Here is a 19,497-nt window from a genome sequence, read left to right as displayed (position 1 = left end):
TTTCTTGCGAGGAATCCTATTCGGAATAAGGGGATTTCCCTTAAGAAAAGGGAAAAGTTGACAGCTATGTAATGCTCGTATAGGATATTCTGTTTCTTAATGTTTGGTCGTATTTTTATATATGCTGTAAGCCACTCAGAGTGGCTGGGGAAACCCAACCAGATGGGTGGGATGTATTATTTTTATTTTAAATCCTATTACTATTATCTGCATATTTGCAATTTAACTTCTCATTATGACAGTTCCCTTAATTTCAGCAGCACCAGGCTGCCTCATATATATATATATATATTGTCCTTCCCATTTGTGGTGTGCTCAGAACCCCAACCCCCAACCCAGCAGACCCCGATCTCCCTCCTGGCACCGCATCCCCCCCATCATTTGCGTCTCTGTGTATGTATCTGGAGTGGGGGGGGGGTCCAGAGCAGAGGGTTACATAACCAGCGAGGCGGGGTGGACTAGAAGGGCAGCGTGGCGCCGCGTCACCGAGGACTCCTTCCTGTCCCGCCCACCTGGGAAATGCAAGGGGGGCCCATGTGAACCTCTTTGTGCTGCCCAGAGATTTGCGTCTGCAGCGATGCCGGGCCGGGCTGTTCCTCTCGCCGGGGGAGCCCCGTCTTAAAGGTGCACCCTTGGGGAAGGGGGGAGGGGCTGGGGAAGGAAGCGCAACCCCCCCCAAACCCCCACCCTCTCCCAGGGGGTCCCAGCAAGGGTGCCCCCCCCACCCCCCAAAATAATTGCAAGCAGATTATTTTGCTTCCCCGCCTCCCCGCCCCTCCCTTTCCACAGCAGCAAAAGAAAACTTTTATGCTAATAGCTTGCAAATTCTTTTCCAACAGCACTCTGCTTCCCCCTCCTCCCTTCCTAGTGTTTGCAATCTTTATATATATATATATATATATATATATATATATATATATATATATATATATATATTTGAAACTTCAGAGATCCGTTTGGAGGGGAGGTTGTTGATGGTTGGGATTCTGGCTGGAGGTTTATGGGGGAAGAGGGGGGGGGTCTCCTCCAGCTTTCCAGATTTTAATCCTTTAATCCCCCCGTGGGTCGCTGTTGTCAAATAAATTCTTTGTATTCTTCCCCTGGCTGGTTCTGTTTGCTTTTCCTGGCATTACAAGGGGGGAACCCCAATCGTGCCACTCCCCCCCCCTTTATTAAAAATAAATAAAATTCTGTTGGGGTGTACCCTTTAACAGCTTTTTGCCATGAGGAAGTTCTTCAGGTGGGGCAAAATGGAGAAGAAGGCTGTGTACACACCAGGCAGTTAAAGCACATCACCCCCTCCCCATAAGAAATTGTAGTTTGTTATGAGTGCCAGCAGTTGAAGGTTTGGGAGGGGTGAGCTACCATCCGCAGGATTCTTTGTCGGGGAGAAGTGATGATGTGCTTTAAGCATATGTTTTGTATGCAGCCTAAGTCATGTGGAAAAAACCTATTTCCCCTTCCTCTCTCCCTTCCATTTTCTTCTTGCTCTATTTTTTTGTACATTCGTGAGGGTATCAGGGCGGTTTTACACAATCCCGATTTCAGTACGGTTTGTGCCTGAAAAACTTTCAGGGCTTTGTTTACAATCGGTATGATTCTTGTAACATCCTGCTGAAATCCTGTAACTTTGCATACCACAGATGTTGGGGTGTGTGTGTGTGTGTGTGTGTGTGTGTGTGTTTTGTTGGTCATGTTTTTGTTGGGCTATATGCAGGAGGATCCCTCAAGACAACAGTGATGAAATGACATTAGGGAATTGTCACAGAACCACTAATAAAATGGACTGATGTGCAGATGGTCCAGTATGAAGCTGCTTGTCTGTTTTTCCCCGTAAAATTTATACACCTCTTGATTGTAAGAAAACCTCAAAGCGGTTTACAAATTGGCCATTGATGTGCTGTTATTGCATCAGTGACAGCTGTGCTGGTTTGCCAGTTTGGTTCCGGGTCCAATTCAAGGCCATAAGTGTCATCTAGTCCAACTCCCTGCAATGCAGGAATGTTTTGCCCAGTGTGGTTCTCGAACCCACAACCTTGAGATTGAGAGTCTCATGTTCTACGTACGGAGCTATCCCAGCTTCCAGGTGTTTGTGTTAGCGTTTAAAACCCTGAGTGGCTCAGGCCCTGAACTCCCTGAAAGACTTCCGTAAAATAATTTCTCCTCCCAATGCAAATCTCTTTTCATGTGATGTGTGAGCACCCGACGAATGCAGAACTTTTTGAAAGCTGCCTTAATAGAAATGAAGGAGAATTTGAATCCTCAGATACGATCTTCCAAGGGCGCCTTTAGTAATTTCATTTGGATATCTTAGAGGCCTAACATAGGAGACAGACCTGGAAATGGTCGCTCAATTTACAATGGCAGCTAGAATGCTAATCTGTCAGAACTGGAGAAATCCCAAACAACAATCTGAAGATATTAATAATTTTAATCAAAGAAGGGAAGTAACATATCCATAATCTTTAATTGCTGTGTTATGTTTGCTTATAAAACTTAATAAATACGAGAAAAAGAAAAATATGGGAAAGATGAATAATGACATATTTGTGCAATATACCGTATTTTTTGCTCTATAAGACTCACTGTTCCCCTCCTAAAAAGTAAGGGGAAATGTGTGTGCGTCTTATGGAGCGAATACCGGCTGCGCAGCTATCCCAGAAGCCAAAACAGCAAGCTTTCACTGTGTAGCGATCCCTCTTGCTGTTCTGGCTTCTGAGATTCAGAATATTTTTTTTCTTGTTTTCCTCCTCCAAAAACTAGTTGCGTCTTGTGGTCTGGTGCGTCTTATAGAGTGAAAAATACGGTATTTAGTCATATTTAGACACTTTTTAAACATCAACATACAAACCACAATATATATAATCAGAATAAAAACAACAACCCAATAACACCCCCCTCAAAAAGAGCCACATTTTAAAAGGGCACAGGATGTATCTATAAACCTTAATAAAATGTATTTTTAAAAACTATAAACCTTAATAAAAGTTATTTTTTAAAAATGAAATGTTTAGGAGGAATCTCAGAACCCAGATGGCGTGTTGGCTGAATTGAGATTTCCAGTGACAGGAAGGTGATAGATATTTCACAGCTGTCACGTTTTCTTCACTCCCATCTCCCATGACTAAGGAAGCCCAAACTGTGCAAAGATGATAAAATATCAGAATAAAGTGTGCAAAGTGAGAGAGATGATGATGCCATTGGGCACAGTTTATAGAGAGCTTGCAGACCTCAGGACTTTCGTAGGTACAGCATTTGGATTGGCTTGATGCAGACTTGTATTTGAGGAAGGAGCGTAGCTCAGTTCAGTTCCCAGTATCTCCGGGTTGTCCTGGGAATACCCCCTGCCTGCAACCCGGGAGAGCCTCTGCCAGTCAGTGTAGACAATACTGAGCTATATCATAGAATCATAGAGTTGGAAGAGACCACAAGGGCCATCGAGTCCAACCCCCTGCCAAGCAGGAAACCCCATCAGAGCACTCCTGACATATGGTTGTCAAGCCTCTGCTTAAAGACCTCCAAAGTAGGAGACTCCACCACACTCCTTGGCAGCAAATTCCACTGCCGAACAGCTCTTACTGTCAGGAAGTTCTTCCTAATGTTTAGGTGGAATCTTCTTTCTTGCAGTTTGGATCCATTGCTCCGTGTCCGCTTCTCTGGAGCAGCAGAAAACAACCTTTCTCCCTCCTCTATATGACATCCTTTTATATATTTGAACATGGCTATCATATCACCCCTTAACCTCCTCTTCTCCAGGCTAAACATGCCCAGCTCCCTTAGCCGTTCCTCATAAGGCATCGTTTCCAGGCCTTTGACCATTTTGGTTGCCCTCCTCTGGACACGCTCCAGTTTGTCAGTGTCCTTCTTGAACTGTGGTGCCCAGAACTGGACACAGTACTCCAAAGGTATAAGTTCCTATTTAAACAGAACATTGTTTAAACCAGGAGGACTAGAATTTTACTTTTTATTTAAGAGAAGGCGTCGCAGCTCAGTAGTTGAGCCTCTGCTTTGCATGCAGAAGGTCTGAGCAAGAGGGAGATGCTCAGTTGCAAAGATGTGTGTGGCTCTGGGCTTTAACCTCTGTTTATTTTGGATTGTTGCTAGTAAGCACAAGCGTTTTCATTACCTTTGTGTTATTGCCTTGTAGGTCACAGCGGTCCATCTCATAACCCTCAGTGCAGGCAGCAGTGAGCCACATGGACCAGTGAGCTTACGCTGTGTAAGCAGGGCTGGATTGCACAATAGGCAGGATCAGCACGTGCCACGAGCCTTGCAGGGAAAGAAATAGATTTTTTTTGTAAAGAAGAAATCGACTTGAAAGAAAACACATCAAAGTTGTCATAACGGGAAAAACACCAGAATTTGTTAGATATCCTTACACTTTGTTCCCCACTCCCACCCCGGTGTTCGAAATTCCCCAGGCGTGTTTTGCTCCTGGCGTGGGCCCAACTGGAGATTTCTGGGCCCCAAGTTGGTGAACACAGTTTAAAAGCTTCCGTAGTTAATACCACTTCCATTTCCCTGTGTGTGTGTTTCTTCTTGCATACTGGGACGAGTCAACTGTTGTAAGAGCGAGTTGCAATGTAGCTGAGAGAATTGTGGCGTTGGAAGGGATCCTGAGGGATGTTCCGTTGGGGCAAACATAACCTAAATTTAAAGTGTGGTTTGGTGCCTAGCTTATATTTCTTTAGTACTTCCCTCGTTTTTCTCTTTTCAGTGCTTAGCCCCACCTAAACCAGAAGGTCTTCTACTAATGTAAACTGAAATAATGCAAGGATATCAAATTCTGCCATGTGCTGCTATAAATCTATTTTGTTTTAAAATCATATTTTATGATTTAAGTGTTGGTTTTATTTTGTATTGTATACGGGGCCCACCATAATCTTTCCCTTCCTCTCAGGGTTTTTAACAAAGCCCTTTGTACAAGGCAGGTTCTTGTGTTACGTAAGTTTGTGGGGTCTGAACCATAGCTGTCAACTTTCCCCTTTTTTAAAGGGAAATTCCCTTATTCCGAATAGGATTCCTCGCAAGAAAAGGGAAAAGTTGACAGCTATGATCTGAAGATCAGTTTCAAACTCTGCATGTGAAACTGCTCGGCTTAGCACACCTGCTTTCCATTTCTGAGGGGAAAGGAGATGGTTTCCAGTCCCTGCCCGCAGCGTGGAAGGAAACGGTTTTCTTCTTCTTTTTCTTCCCAGGGGCTGGAGGAAGAAAAGGCGGCTGTGCACTTCACTGAGGAGAAGTGGGGACTGCTGTATCTGAACCAGAGGTCATGCTGGAGATTCACGACTTGGTGACCTCTCTGGGTAAGGATCCCTTTCCCCCGTAGCCAGGATACTAAGGTCCTGCTGTGTCCTGCCTCACAGCCTTGCTAGTCCCAACATCCTGTTCACAGAATCATAGAATTGTAGAGTTGGAAGGGACCCATAGCTGTCAACTTTTCCCTCTTCTTGTGAGGAATCCTATTCGAAATAAGGGAATTTCCCTTAAAAAAAGGGAAACTGACAGCTATGAAGGGACTCCAAGGGTCATCTAGTCCAACCCCCTGCAATGCAGGAATCTCAGCTAACGCATCCATGACAGACGGCCATCCAACCTCTGCTTAAAAACCTCCAAGGAAGGAGAGTCTACAACCTCCGAAGGGAAGCCGTTCCACTGTTGAACAGCTCTCGCTATCAGAAAGTTCTTCCTGAAGTTTAGTCGGGATCTCCTTCCTTGTAACTTGAAGCAGCTTGTTTGAATCTTACCCTGCGGAGCAGGAAAAAACAAGCTTCCACCATCTTCCATGTGGCAACCCTTGAGATATTTAAAGATAGCTATCACATTTCCTCCCACCCGCGTCCCTCTGTACAGTCATACTTCAGGTTAAATATGCTTCAGGTTGAGCATTTTCAGGTTGCGCTCTGCAGCGACCCCGAAGTAACGGACTGCATTACTTCTGGGTTTCTGAGCATGTGCAGATGCTCAAAATGACATCACACGCAGATGCGGGTTCCGTTCACTTCAAGATGCGAACAGGGCTCCGGAACAGATCCCATTCGCATCCAGAGGTATAACTTGCTGCTTAAATGGAATACCCAGGATGAGACAGTCAAATCAGCCATGATAAAATGGGCACAGGATATTGGGTATAATATCATGTTTGAGGACTGGGAAAGGTTATGGACCACCGGTATAAAATTCACGGCATGTAATGCCTTGAAAGAAAATATTATGAAAATGATATATAGGTGGTACATGACCCCAGTCAAGCTTGCAAAGATATACCACCTGTCTGATAATAAATGTTGGAAATGTAAGGAGGCTGAAGGGACATTCTTTCACCTCTGGTGGACTTGCCCAAAAGTGAAGGCCCTTATTTTCCAGGCTAAACATACCCAGCTTCCTTAACCTTCTCGGGCCTTCTCGGTAGTGGCGCCCGCCCTGTGGAACGCCCTCCCATCAGATGTCAAGGAAATAAACAACTACGGTGGTACCTCGGGTTACAGACGCTTCAGGTTGTGCATTTTCAGGTTGCGCACCTGGAAGTACTGGAACGGGTTACTTCCGGGTTTCGGTTGCACTGCGGGTTGCGAACGTGCCTCCTGCACGGATCATGTTCGCAACCCGAGATTCCACTGTATCTGACTTTTAGAAGGCATCTGAAGGCAGGCCTGTTTAGGGAAGTTTTCAGTGTTTGATGTTTTATCCTGTTTTTAATATGCTGTTGGAAGCCGCCCAGAGTGGCTGGGGAAACCTTGTACAGTCATAAAAAGGTAAAGGGACCCCTGACCGTTAGGTCCAGTCGTGGCTAACTCTGGGGTTGCGGCGCTCATCTCGCTTTATTGGCCGAGGGAGCCGGCGTACAGCTTCCGGATCATGTGGCCAGCATGACTAAGCCGCTTCTGGCGAACCAGAGCAGCGCACGGAAACGGCGTTTACCTTCCCGCCGGAGCGGTACCTATTTATCTACTTGCACTTTGACGTGCTTTCGAACTGCTAGGTTGGCAGGAGCAGGGACCGAGCAATGGGAGCTCACCCCGTCACGGGGATTCGAACCGCCGACCTTCTGATCGGCAAGCCCTAGGCTCTGTGGTTTAACCCACAGTGCCACCCGCGTCCCTCTGTACTTCAGGTTAAATATGCTTCAGGTTGAGCATTTTCAGGTTGCGCTCTGCAGCGACCCGGAAGTAACGGACTGCATTACTTCTGGGTTTCGCCACTTGCGCATGCGCTCAAAATGACATCACACACAGATGCGGGTTCTATTCACTTCAAGATGCGAACAGGGCTCCGGAACGGATCCCATTCGCATCCAGAGGTACCAATGTACATCACTCCTACACTGGGTAATCTGAGCTTGTTGCCACTGTGCTCTCTGCTCTGTCACTCTCAAAGCCTGTCTAGTCTTAGGCGAAGGAGGGTCAGGAATGCTTCCAAGGACACTGAATCTGCCAGCTGTCTCTCTCCTGGTGTTTCCTTTTCTACCTGCTCCTTACCCAGTATTTCCCAGCTTTCTCCCTCTGGGCTATGCCCTTCTGCAAACCACTATTCTAAATCAATACTGTCCTCCTGCCCTTGGGAAGGTTCAGGAAAGGGGGGGGGGGGGCTCCCACCATTTTTCCTCAGTCCAGACCCTGACATTACTGCGTCTCTATTTCAAGATGGACATGTGAGCTCCAGACCTGACCTCATCTCCTGGCTGGAAGAAGACAGAAAAGACCTCTTTGCCAAAGGCTCCATGGAAGAGATCAGATCCACAGGTGGGTGTGTCTCTGAGGCCACGCCAGCCCCTGACACTTAAATCAGCATCGTGCCTCTTTAAGCCATCAAGAAATAATAGCGACGACAATAACATACTTGCTTCATATTTCAACCTGAAATCTTTGGGCGCCTTAACGGATCCCAGCAAAAAGGACTCAATCTAAGAAATACAGGTCGGGATTCAACTCACAAGTCCCGATAATGGAAACTCGTAACAGGGACTTTTGCTTGCAGAATGGGATGGTCCCCTCCCATGCCCCCCCCCCGCGCCAATTGGCTCAATTGACACAATTAAATAATTATATGTAAAATGACTATTATTGCTAATTAATAGTCACAATTCCACGTTCTGTGTATGATAATTAAAGATTTCTAGTAATGATACTCATAATTCCACATTTTACCTAACGTAAATAAACACCGCTAAACTGTTTGTATTTAGGTAAAAGAATCACAAAAACCAACTGGATGCAAAACACGAAAATATATCAAAATTCCTAAAATGCAACATCGTTACAATACAGCATTTTTTATTTTATTTTTTGCAAATACTAAATCTAAAAATAAGGTATTTAAAATATATTTGCTTACATATTGTGTGTGTGTTATTTATATTAATATTTTACATTAATGTAAAAGTTCACCTTTTCCCTGTAAGAGCTTTGATGGAAGCAGAAGACTCCTGTCTGTTTGCAGGGATTTGTGGATATTTGATGCTGCTTTTGTCAATCCAGCAAGTAGTTACCTTTTTTTTAACCTGTTTGTTAGTGTTTCTGCCTTTCTGGAAATAGAACTGAGTTTTCAGGTATTTCTCTCTCTCCTCTTTCTCTCCTTCCCTCCCTATCTGGATCCCAAAGGTGCCAGATCTCTGAAGAAGATCAAGGTGGAGAGCTTCCCGGACGAAGCTCCCGTGATCAAGGAAGAGTATGAGGCTCTGCCAGAAAGATGCCAAGAGAATATTTCTTTCCCCAGTGAGGCCGGTGAGGAAGGTGAGTCCCAGTTGCCGCCACAACAGTGGGGTGGACCGGATAGTAATTATTATTATTATTATTTCTTATTTATACCCTGCCCATCTGGCTGAGTTTTCCCAGCCACTCTGGGCGGCTCCCAATCAAGTGTTAAAAACAATACAGCATTAAATAGTAAAAACCTCCCTAAACAGGATAGCAAGTACATTCAGCATAAGGATGGAATTATGGGGGCACACAGGAATTATGTTGATCTCCTTCAGGATAAGGGTGGGATCTGGAAAACGAGCGAGGTCCCAGCCAAAGAGAAGTGGCAACATAAGTTGATGGAATACGCACAGCTTGCAGACTTAACATATAGAATAGGAGAACAAGAAGAACATACATTTAGAGAAGATTGAGAAATGTTTATTAAATATAAACACTGAAAACACTGGCAGCATTAAGATAAATTCTACAGGGTAAATAAGTTTTGATGGATGTAATAATGGAAAATGATTGATACAGCTTTAGTAAAATATGCAGGGATATAATATAGGTAAAATGAACCATGGAAAGAGAAGAAGGGAAGTCATTGGTATCTTAAGGATGCAAAAATGAGTACTTTAAATTGTAAAACAGAAAAATTAATTAAAAATTTACACACACACACACACACAGATACACATAAAGGAATTATGGCTAGCTTCTTCAGGATAAGGGTGGGATAGACAGACAGACAGACAGATAGGAACATTTTGCCATGGTTAAATAAAGAAAAAAGTGGAAAAGTACTTAAAATTGTTATACAATACAAGATGGAGTAATGTTATTATTCCAATGAGTATTCAATTAATATCAAGTCACTAAAATTTTTCTGTTGTACGTCCACAAACTCTGGTGTTAACGATCGCACTGCAGATTTGCGTAACACAATTTCCCTTCCTTGGTTTTTTTTTGGGGGTGTGTGTGAATAATTTTTGTTAGATTTCAGTTACAATAATTGAGTAAAAGCCTCATTATAACAATGCCAAATTATAATACCATTAATAGTGCCAATCGTTCAAAAGCCAAATTATACAATTTAGGTGGGCCCCCGCGTGCTAGAATGATTTACTTTATTTCCGCGTTCCAAAATCTTACAAATTTTTTTAACACTCGTCAGAATAACACGCCCTTGTACCTCAACTGCAATTTTAACGACTTCCACTCACATTAGCACATCAAATGATTTACAGTCCTACAGGTGAAGCATTCAAACTCTCTCTGTGTTCTTCTTGCGTGTGGTAATTATTCTGCCCGTGATGTTTCTTCCTGTCCTTTAATATATTATGTCTATGAGGTGAATTTTATTATTTCAGTCACAGACCAGTTCCAGCCCACATACAATATCGAGGAAGTCATAAAACATGATAGAGATACATTTGAATTTGCAAGTACCGTATTTTTCGCTCCATAAGATGCACTTTTTTCCTCTTAATGGGGGAATGTCTGTGCGTCCTATGGAGCGAATGTGTGGTCCCTGGAGACAAATTGCTGGAGTACGGCACGCTCTTGGGCTGCTCTTTGGTGGTGGTGGGGGAGCTGCGCTCCTCTGCCGGCAGCCTCGGCTTCCCCCTGCAGCCCCGGGAAGCTTTGGAGCAGCGAGAAGGCTGTGCGCCCATGCCCCACACTCCTGGGCTGCTGAATGGGGGTGGGGGGTGCTGCTCTGCCAGCAGCCTGCCCTTTCCCCTCAAGGTTTGGAGCAGTGGGCAGGCTGTTCGCTGAGAGAGGGGAGGAAGAGGACGGAGAGAAGGGGGACGAATAAGCTGGGTGAAGAGAGAGGAGGTACCATAGGTTGCCGTGAGTGGAGTGGAGAGTCATGGTAGAGGGCAAAGGAGAGGGAGCAGGGAAGGGGAGAAATGTCAGACGTCACCTGAGGAGTTTGGGTGAAAGGGATGGAGAGGAGGAGGCTGGGAAAGGGGACTGTGCTGCTTGGGGAGGCGGAGAAAAAAGTGGGGAGAAGGAAAGGAAAGTATTTTACATGAAGATAGCAAAGAAAGTGATGTCAGTGATTGTGAGCAACTGAGCTTCATAAATTCTGACTCTAGCAGGGATGAGTTCTTGGGGTTCACAGAAGACTAGAAGAGTACCTTAAAGTCTCTCGTCATTTGTTAATGACAGTGATGATGGTTCTTAATGCCATTGTCGACTGCTGTTCACTTTACATGGCTGTAATGTGATTCTGATATGCCGGTTGTTTATTAAATACAGTAGTTTATACAACATTTGATTCAGAATTTTTTTTTTCTTGTTTTCCTCCTCTTAAAAACTAGGTGCGTCCTATGCTCGGGTGTGTCCTATAGAGCGAAAAATACGGTAAATGTAATATATTCTGTCTATCTTCTCCCTTCCTTCCTTTTAACCCAAGCGCACCTGCTTAGCCGCGCCTCCGACCCTGGTTTCCCCGAAGGCATGTCCCTCTCGAGCAGCGGCCGGAAAGGGCGAGGCGTCTCCTGGCGGCACCAGGAAATCTTGGACCTCTTGGACATTTGGGGCGAGCCGAAGATCCAGGAGCAGCTGCGTGCCAGTCACCGCAACATCGAGGCCTTCGAGATCATCGCCCGCAAGATGGCCTGCCGCGGCCACCGGCGCAACGCCGTGGAATGCCGCTCCAAGACCAAGTGCATGAGGCTGGAGTACCAGCGGGTCGTGAACCACAACTCCAGGACGGGGAAGCACACGGCCACCTGCCCGTACTACGCAAAGCTGCACAGCATCCTCCACAACGGGGACGCGGCCGTCCGGCCCAAGCGCATCCCCAGGAACATTAAAAAAAAGACAAGAGCCTCGGCGCCGCTCGCCAAGGAGGCTGCCGCTCCCGAGCGCGCCGTGGAACTTTGTGCCCAGGATGCGCAAGCAGGAAGTGCAGAGGAGTACATGGTGAAGCAAGTTCTTGTACCTGGTGGGCAGAATTCGTCTTATTAGGGACAGAGGAATGTGGGGAGCTGCCTTAGACAGGGGTACCTTGGGTTAAGGACTTACCGTATTTTTCGCTCCATAAGACGCACCTTTTCCCTCCTAAAAAGTAAGGGGAAATGTGTGTGCGTCTTATGGAGCGAATGCAGGCGGGAGGCAGGCGGGAAAAGCCCCCAAAAGTCGCACACACACTCCATGTGGCTCTTGGGGGCTTTTCCCCTGAGGAGGGAGAAGGGACTGACTGGCTTTTAGAGGGGGAATGCAAGGGGAAAATTTTTTTAAGGGAGCGCTGAGCAGAGTGTGGAATGCATACAGGCTCTGCTCAGCGCTCCCTTAATTTTTTTTTCTTTCTTGCATTCCCCCTCTAAAAACTAGGTGCGTCTTATGGTGAGGTGTGTCTTATGGAGCGAAAAATACGGTGTTTCGTTCTGGAGGTCCGTTCATATCCTGAAACTGTTCTTAACCTGAGGTACCACTTTAGCTCATGGGGCCTCTCGGTGCCACTGCACGATTTCTGTTCTCATCCTGAAACAAAATTCTTAACCCGAGGTACTATTTCTGGGTTAGCGGAGTCTGTAACCTGAAGCGTATGTAACCTGAAGCGTCTGTAACCCGAGGTACCACTGTACAGATCCAGCGGTCTGTGTATTATCCACACTGGCTGGCAGCAGCTCTCCAGGGGTTTGGGCAGGGGACGATTCCCAGCCCTACCTGGAGAGGCCAGTGGGATTTGAACTCGGGACATTCTGCATGCAAAGCAGATGCCCTCCCTCTGAGCTACAGTCCTCCGCCATTCTTATTGGGAGTCAGCAGAGGTCCTCCTTTCTGCTGTGGGGTGAGAACTTTGCGTGTTGCGAAACTGGTCACCTTCCAAATATTGATGGGCTCCCATCGCCTCTGGCCATGGGCCGTGCTGGTTGGGCTGATAGGAGCAGAGACGGTTTTAGGGTGGGACCGGCGGTGCTGTTGCCCTGCAGGGGGTGTCCAAACAAGGATGGAGAATGGAGCGCCAGAGGCGGAGGATGTGCCAGGGTGACGCTAAAATTTGAGAAGTCCGCCACTTAATGGGAGCTGGAGGAGCACAGCTTCCCCGCAGGCATCCGCTTTGCATCTTAACAGTTTGCCTGATTTGTATGGGTCAGAACAGTTGTGCAAGAATCCCATGGCACGTTCTCGGGGTCCCCTGGTTTGTACGCAGGCGGCCTGGGCTCAATCCCTCGCGTTGTCCAAATTGGGTTGAATGGGGATGCGGAACCTGTAGTCCACCCAGATATTGTTGGGCTACAACTCCCACCATCCCTCGCCAGGGAGGACAGAACTTTAACTTGCACAGAGGCACACGGCTTTCTCCTCCGAGGGCTATTCATTGCTCTGTATATGTCATGGACTGGATGGACGCAGAGGAATGGTGGGAGGAACCACCTGGAGAAGAAGGCTCAGAGCCCAGGGCGTGGTGGTGGGATGACAATGAGGGGTCAGAGGGAGAAGAGGTCACAGGGCTTAGTGAGCGAGGAGAGTCTGTGGAAGAGAGAAGTTCGGAATTGGAGGTGGAAGCTGAAGCAGGAGAAAGGCCAAGAGGCAAAGATGGGTCAGGCTGGGGAAGAGGCATGGGTGTCTCCCCTTTGTGCTGTGACAAAGTCCCTTCTGCCTGATCTCCCAGAACCAGGAGCGGCATGAAAAGGGCGGAGGAGGTTGGCTTCATGCAGGCCCAGTCTCAGATTGTTGGGGAAAGGCCCTGGAGAGGAGGGGACTTAGGCAGCTGCAGGGAGGCCTAGAGATGGGAAGGCCTGGGGAAAAAACCCTGGTTTCCCCCCATTTCCCCCCAGGTTTTTTTCCCAGGCCTTCCCATCTCTAGGGAGGCCTTCAGTCTCTGCAACTGCCTCATGGGGGCCAGACTTGCCAGAGATGAGTTGCTGTGTGGTGTAGTGGTTAAGTGCAGTGGACTCGTAATCTGGGGAACCGGGTTCGCGTCTCCGCTCCTCCACATGCAGCTGCTGGGTGACCTTGGGCCAGTCACACTTCTCTGAAGTCTCTCAGCCCCACTCACCTCACAGAGTGTTTGTTGTGGGGGAGGAAGGGAAAGGAGAATGTGAGCCGCTTTGAGACTCCTGAAGGGGAGTGATAAAACGGGATATCAAATCCAAACTCTTCTCTTCTTCTTAGGCCTGACACTCCTGTACTGATCCTGTTTTTTTACTAATAAAGATTTAACTGCATTTGCTTGGTGCGTTTTACCGCTGACTTGCTCCTGTCAGTATGCTCTTCAGAATAAAACTCACATGGTCTGAGTGAATCATGCCTCACATTTAGAGAAGAGCATTTATTTATTCAGCTCCCAACAGCCCCAGCCAAGGGATAGCTCAGCTGGCAGAGCATCAGACTCTTCATCTCAGGGTCTTGGGCTTGAACCCCACGTTGGGCAAAAAGATTCCTGCATTGCAGGCGGTTGGACTAGATGACCCTCGGGGTCCCTTCCAGCTCTGTGATTCTGCACAAAGCATGGCCAGCAGTTGCAGATAATGGGAGCTGTAGTTCAGCAATATCTCGGGAGCTACAGTTCCCCGACCCTGTTTCTATATGCTTTAGCTTACTTTTACCTGATTTTCTTTTCTAAAACATTATAATTTCTCCCTAGGAGATGGCCACAGTGAAGAAAAGGCCATAGAAGAGAGCATTGAGACGTGCATCGTTGGAGATCGCTCCGGTGAGTGCTGTTGGCGTCAGTAAATGTCAAGCGAGTAGCTGCTTGGGCTGCAACCACTCAGCTGTGGGTGAGAGAGTGTCCGTCAGTTAATTCATTCCCCACCCGTCCGCCCCCAAACAGACTGCCTTTCCCGTTTAATAGATGCAGCCTCCAGCGGAATAGGGGTGGAAATGGAACCCGACCAGGCAGACACAGAGGTGGAGAAGGAACAAGGTATGGGTTTTAAGATCATTGGTATTTTCGACACTCGATTATTGTGGGACTAGGTGCCTGTTGTCTTTGTCCATGGAGTTTTCTTGGCAGGGATACTGGAGTGGCTTGCTGGTTCCTGCTTCAGGTAGATCCCACTTGGTCAAAACTCTCCACTATGACCTGTCCATCTTGGGTGGTCCTGCAGGGCATAGCTCATAGCTTCTCTGAGTTATTCAAGCCCCTTCGCCACAACAAGGCAGGGATCCATGAAGGGGATCTTCTTGGGAGAAAAGCAATGACAAACCTAGACAGCATCTTAAAAAGCAGAGACATCACCTTGCCAGCAAAGGTCCATATAGTTAAAGCTATGGTTTTCCCAGTAGTGATGTATGGAAGTGAGAGCTGGACCACAAAGAAGGCTGATCGCCAAAGAATGGATGCTTTTGAATTATGGTGCTGGAGGAGACTCTTGGAGGCAGTGGAAGACAGGAGTGCCTGGCGTGCTCTGGTCCATGGGGTCACGAAGAGTCGGACACGACTAAATGACTAAACAACAATAATCCTTGGTGCAGAATGCTGCAGCTGGACTGTAGGTGGGAACAAGCTACAGTCAAACCTCGGTTGTTGAACATAATCCGTTCTGGAAGACCATTCAATTTCCGAAACGTTTGACAACCAAAAACTGAAAACGGAAGCCTTAGTACAATAGGGAAACTCAAAATGGAAGCTGCGTAGCACGTTCGGCTTCTGAAAATCGTTCGACAACTGGAGCGTTTCCTTCCGAGTTTTCGGCATTCGGGAGCCGAAAAGTATGATCACGGCGGCGTTGGGGAACCGAGGTTTCGCTGTACAACCAGCACCTAACTTGGGTGTTTCCAAAGCTTGTACTGGCTGCTTTGTTCTATCAGTCTCAAGGATCTTGTATTAGTTTGCAAGGCTCTTAACAACTTCGATCCAGGATACAACTGGGGCAGCCAAGACCTTCTGTTGGGGCACTTTTGACGCCCCCCACATGCCTGAGGTTCAGCTGACCGAGCCTTTGGTGTGGAAGGCATTTGCCTATGGAACTCCTTGCTAATAGAAGTTCAGCAGGAACCACACCTGCTTTCTTTTAGATGTCTTTTAGACAGCAATTTTGTTTGGAACTTTTTTGCACCCCAAACCAACCAATTTCTGTTGATGTTGTATTATTATTATTTTTTATGTTGTGAACCAATTTGTTTTAAATAGAGGCATGTGCATGGTTTTGAAAGTGCAGTTTATAAATATTTACGTGTGCCTTAGGGAGTGTCTGAGGTCTTATTTCTCTGCCTGATCACCGAGGTTTTTGGGGCTGTCTCTCTCACACATAGCTCATATCCTACTCAGAGCTGGGCCTTCCGTATTGTGAGTCTAAGGCCCTATCTGCACATTTAAAGCAGTATTATGCCACTTCAAACAACCATGGCTACCCCCAAAGCATTCTGGGAACTGCTGCTAAGGGTGCTGAGAGTTCTTCGGAGAGGCCACTATCCCCTTCACAGAGCAACCATTCCCAGTGTTTCCTATGGAGAGGGATAGTTTTTGTGTTTTTTAAATTATTTATACCTTTCAGATATGTACATTTCACTGATTTTACAATCATTTTAACATTTTAAAACTTGACTTCCTCCACCCTCTTTCTGTGGTTCCTTGAATTTATTTTTATTATATTCTGCATTTCCAAATTCACTTAACTTACCCATTTATTTGTATTCTTTAAATATATACTCTTATGTAACTGCAAGTTACATAATCCTGCCAGGTTTTTTATCTGTTTACAATTTATCTGTAAATATTCAATAAACCATTCTGATTTCTTATTTTTCCGGTAAGTTTTTCCATTTCTACATATTCCATAAGTTTTTGTATCCATTCTTCCTTTGCTGGGACTTCTGCTTCTTTCCATTTTGGGGTGAGGAGCATTCTTGCCACTGTAGTCGCATACATGAATAAGTTTCTATACAATTTAGGTAGTTCTGTCCCTATAATTCCCAAAAGAAAAGTTTCCGGGGTTTTTTTTTTACAAAGGTTATTCTGAACATCCTTTTCATTTCATTGTATATCATTTCCCAGTAAGCCTTAACCTTGCTGCAAGACCACCACATATGATAAAAAGAACCTTCTTTCTCTTTACATTTCCACCACTTACCGTATTTTTCTGTGTATAAGACGATGCTTTTCGCTTTTTTCAAAAAGGCAAAAATTGGGTGTCGTCTTATACACGGATTGTGAATGCAGAGGGGGGGGATGTGCGATTAATGGCAGCAGCAAACAGGAGATTGGCAGTGACGATTGGGCGGGTGATTGGTGGCTGTGGCTGCTGCAATTGGGCAGGCGATTGGCGGCTGTGGGCAGGTGGCCTGTTGGCGCCGAGCGGGCAGACAATTGGCCGCGGCGAGGTGTGCGGTTGGCAGTGGCGGGCAGGTGGGTGAGCAATTGGCGGAAGTTTCTTAATTCTGGGTTTAAAAAAATAAGGGTTTTCTTATACACAGAAAAATACGGTATTTGATTTGGATTTATGCATTAAAAGGTTGAGAGGGATTGATAGTTAAGCCCCTTTGCGAACTGTAGGTCTGGGAGGGAAATAAGGGGTCCCTGAGCAACTCTCAGCAGCCTAGCAAACGACAAGGTTTCAGATCCGTTGGAATTAATGGACATGACTAACTTACGCCGAAGTCGCCTCTTGCAGGAGCAATTTCTAACATTTTACTAAGAAGTACTTATGTCTGTCCTGAACCTTCAATGGATGCGCCCAAATTCTGGTACGACGAGAGGAGGAGCTTTCTCCGTGCCTCGTATAATTTTTACACACCTGTACCATGTCTCCTGGCCTTTAAAAGCCCCCGACTGTTACCACCTTTCCTCATATAGGCGGGTCTCTGCGTCCCCTTAAGGCTCTCCTCTTTGTTGCCCTTCCAGACGCTGCCGCCCCGAACCGCCCGGCTCCTGCCCTGTCCCCCGACACTTGCATGGCGATCCTGAGGACCAAGAAGAAGCGAAAAGGCGAGAGCGACATGATCGAGCGGTTGATGAAGCACTCCTCCATGGAGAACGCCCGGCTCCTGTCCGCCATGGAGAAAGACAGCAAGGTTTTCTCGGAGTACGTCCAGCTCATGAAAGAGGAGGACGCGCAGATCAAGGAGGAGAGGAAAGCCTTTCTGAACTCCATTGACAATCTCGGCACCATCTTGCAGAGCCTGGTCTCCGGCCTGAATAAAATCGGGGAGGCCCTGCTCAGGCCTGACCAAAGCCCGGTCGCCGGGTTTGCAGACAGCTTCTCCTCTCTGAACTCGCCCTCGGGCTGCGTGTCGCCGGTGCTTTGCAACGGAGAAAGCGCCCCTTCTCAGAGCACCCATTTCCCCAGCTCGCTGGAGAGGGCGTCTCCGGAAACATCGAGCCCCGCTAAGGAATCGGTGTACATTCCAGACTGCCAAGGGTAGCTGTGCCTAAAAGGCCAGGTGTGGACGACCCTTTTCGAGCCTCCCTTGTGGCTTAACCTTCCCCAGCCCCCGGGGCCTGCATGCCAGAGGTGGGGGGAGCTGGTGCAAAAGGGGGCAGAGCCGACGCAGAAAAATAACAACAGGCTGATGTCACCTCTCACGCATATGCCCCCCATTGATACAGAAACACAGGGAAATTAGATCTGTCCCCCTAAGCTGGACCGCTTGTGGGGGGCGATCTCTTGAGCCGCAGTTTTCAGGATGCAATCTTTACTCTACTGCAGAGCAATGAGGCTTGAACTCATGGCAGAAACGAAGAGTCTTCCCCCGTTCCTCCAGCCTGAGCGTTTTTGTCAGGGTATGGGTTGCAGAGTAGGGGTGGGATGTTAAAAAAAACCCTTCCAAATCTCCCAGTTGCAACCGACCTGCAGCAATGGATTCGCCCTGCATGGAGCCACTGGGAGGTGGGTTAATGGGACCGAGGATCAGACCGGTGGCCCCTCACCTCTGGCACGATCCAGCGGTTTACCCGAGGTATCCAGTCACGTTAGACGTTTTGGGGAAGAGAGCTTTGGCAAAATGTCCTCGGCGTCTCACATGGAAGTTGGCTGAGCCAACGTTTGGCAGCCTGAGATTGCTTTTCGGCACCAAAACCAAAATGAATTCTACCGAAGTGCGGGGAGATATAACCTTCCTCCTCAGCCCGATTGGCACTGGTCCCCTGGGGGCTTGTGTGGTGCGCATTTGAGAGGGGGGCAGGTGGCATTGGTCTGTGGCCCCCGGATGCCTAGCCAAGGCTGAATGCGGCCCTGCGGACAGTAACTGTTGGCCGCCCCTGTTCCAAGTGCATGCTCTTTACTGGGGTTTTTAATAGCCTAATGAGCGCAGCTGCATTCAGATGAAATAAGCCAGAGTGAAGGATTTCTTTTTGAAAAAAATAGATCTCTGTCTCTATATATATTATGCATTTTTCTAACAACTCTAATTTTAGCGCACACCTGAACCCATTTATATTCTGTGTTTTGTGCAACAAAAGCATAGGTTCCCTGGTTTATAAATAAGAAGCACCTTTCTGTCGCCGCCCCGGTTGTTTTAAAGAAGATTTTTTAATAAAAGAAATGGTTCAATAAAAGAAATTACTCTTTTCGTCCGAACCGTCCTGCTTCTTATATTCACAGTTGGTATATTTTTTTACCTCAGCGTTTTCCCTTCATAGTTGCGCCTCCAAGTTCCTTAAATTATGATTGACGGAAGGGATACGGGTGTTAAGATTTCTTATCTGCCCTTTACCGTAAGGTCCCAGAATGGGTTGCAGTAACATATACAGTTACAAAAACGAATAAAAATGGCGTCAACAGTGAGACTGTTCCAGAATTATCCTCTGTACTAGAGTGAGGAACTTTTCTCAGCCACATAATCTCCTGGACATCTTTTTGGGAAGTGGGGAATATGCAAGTGGTGGGCAGGGAAAGAAGCAACAGTGTGAGGCACA

The 19,497-nt window shown here is 46.9% G+C and overlaps 1 protein-coding gene across 1 annotated transcript; it reads left to right on the top strand.

Annotated features, from left to right (window-relative positions):
• Positions 1 to 497: 497 nt before the first annotated feature.
• LOC308580802 (uncharacterized protein) lies at positions 498 to 19,366 on the top strand. Its single transcript, XM_081182983.1, has 8 exons — positions 498 to 624; positions 5,199 to 5,306; positions 7,644 to 7,742; positions 8,601 to 8,732; positions 11,101 to 11,634; positions 14,284 to 14,352; positions 14,494 to 14,565; positions 17,485 to 19,366. The coding sequence occupies exons 2-8, from the start codon at positions 5,273 to 5,275 to the stop codon at positions 18,003 to 18,005; spliced, it is 1,461 nt and encodes a 486-aa protein (XP_081039109.1). The 5' UTR covers positions 498 to 624; positions 5,199 to 5,272; the 3' UTR covers positions 18,006 to 19,366.
• Positions 19,367 to 19,497: the final 131 nt, after the last annotated feature.

This window comes from Podarcis bocagei (genome assembly GCF_964188305.1).
Source record: "Podarcis bocagei genome assembly, chromosome: 2".
Lineage (NCBI taxonomy): Eukaryota > Metazoa > Chordata > Lepidosauria > Squamata > Lacertidae > Podarcis > Podarcis bocagei.
This window is presented reverse-complemented; position numbering and strand designations above follow the sequence as displayed.

Excerpts from the sequence above, each read along its gene's own strand:
- LOC308580802 (XM_081182983.1), top strand. The coding sequence starts at position 5,273 with ATGCTGGAGATTCACGACTTGGTGACCTCTCTGG. Across the intron at positions 8,733-11,100 it reads CAGTGAGGCCGGTGAGGAAG|CGCACCTGCTTAGCCGCGCC; the intron begins GTGAGTCCCAGT and ends TTTTAACCCAAG. Across the intron at positions 14,566-17,484 it reads AGAGGTGGAGAAGGAACAAG|ACGCTGCCGCCCCGAACCGC; the intron begins GTATGGGTTTTA and ends TTGCCCTTCCAG.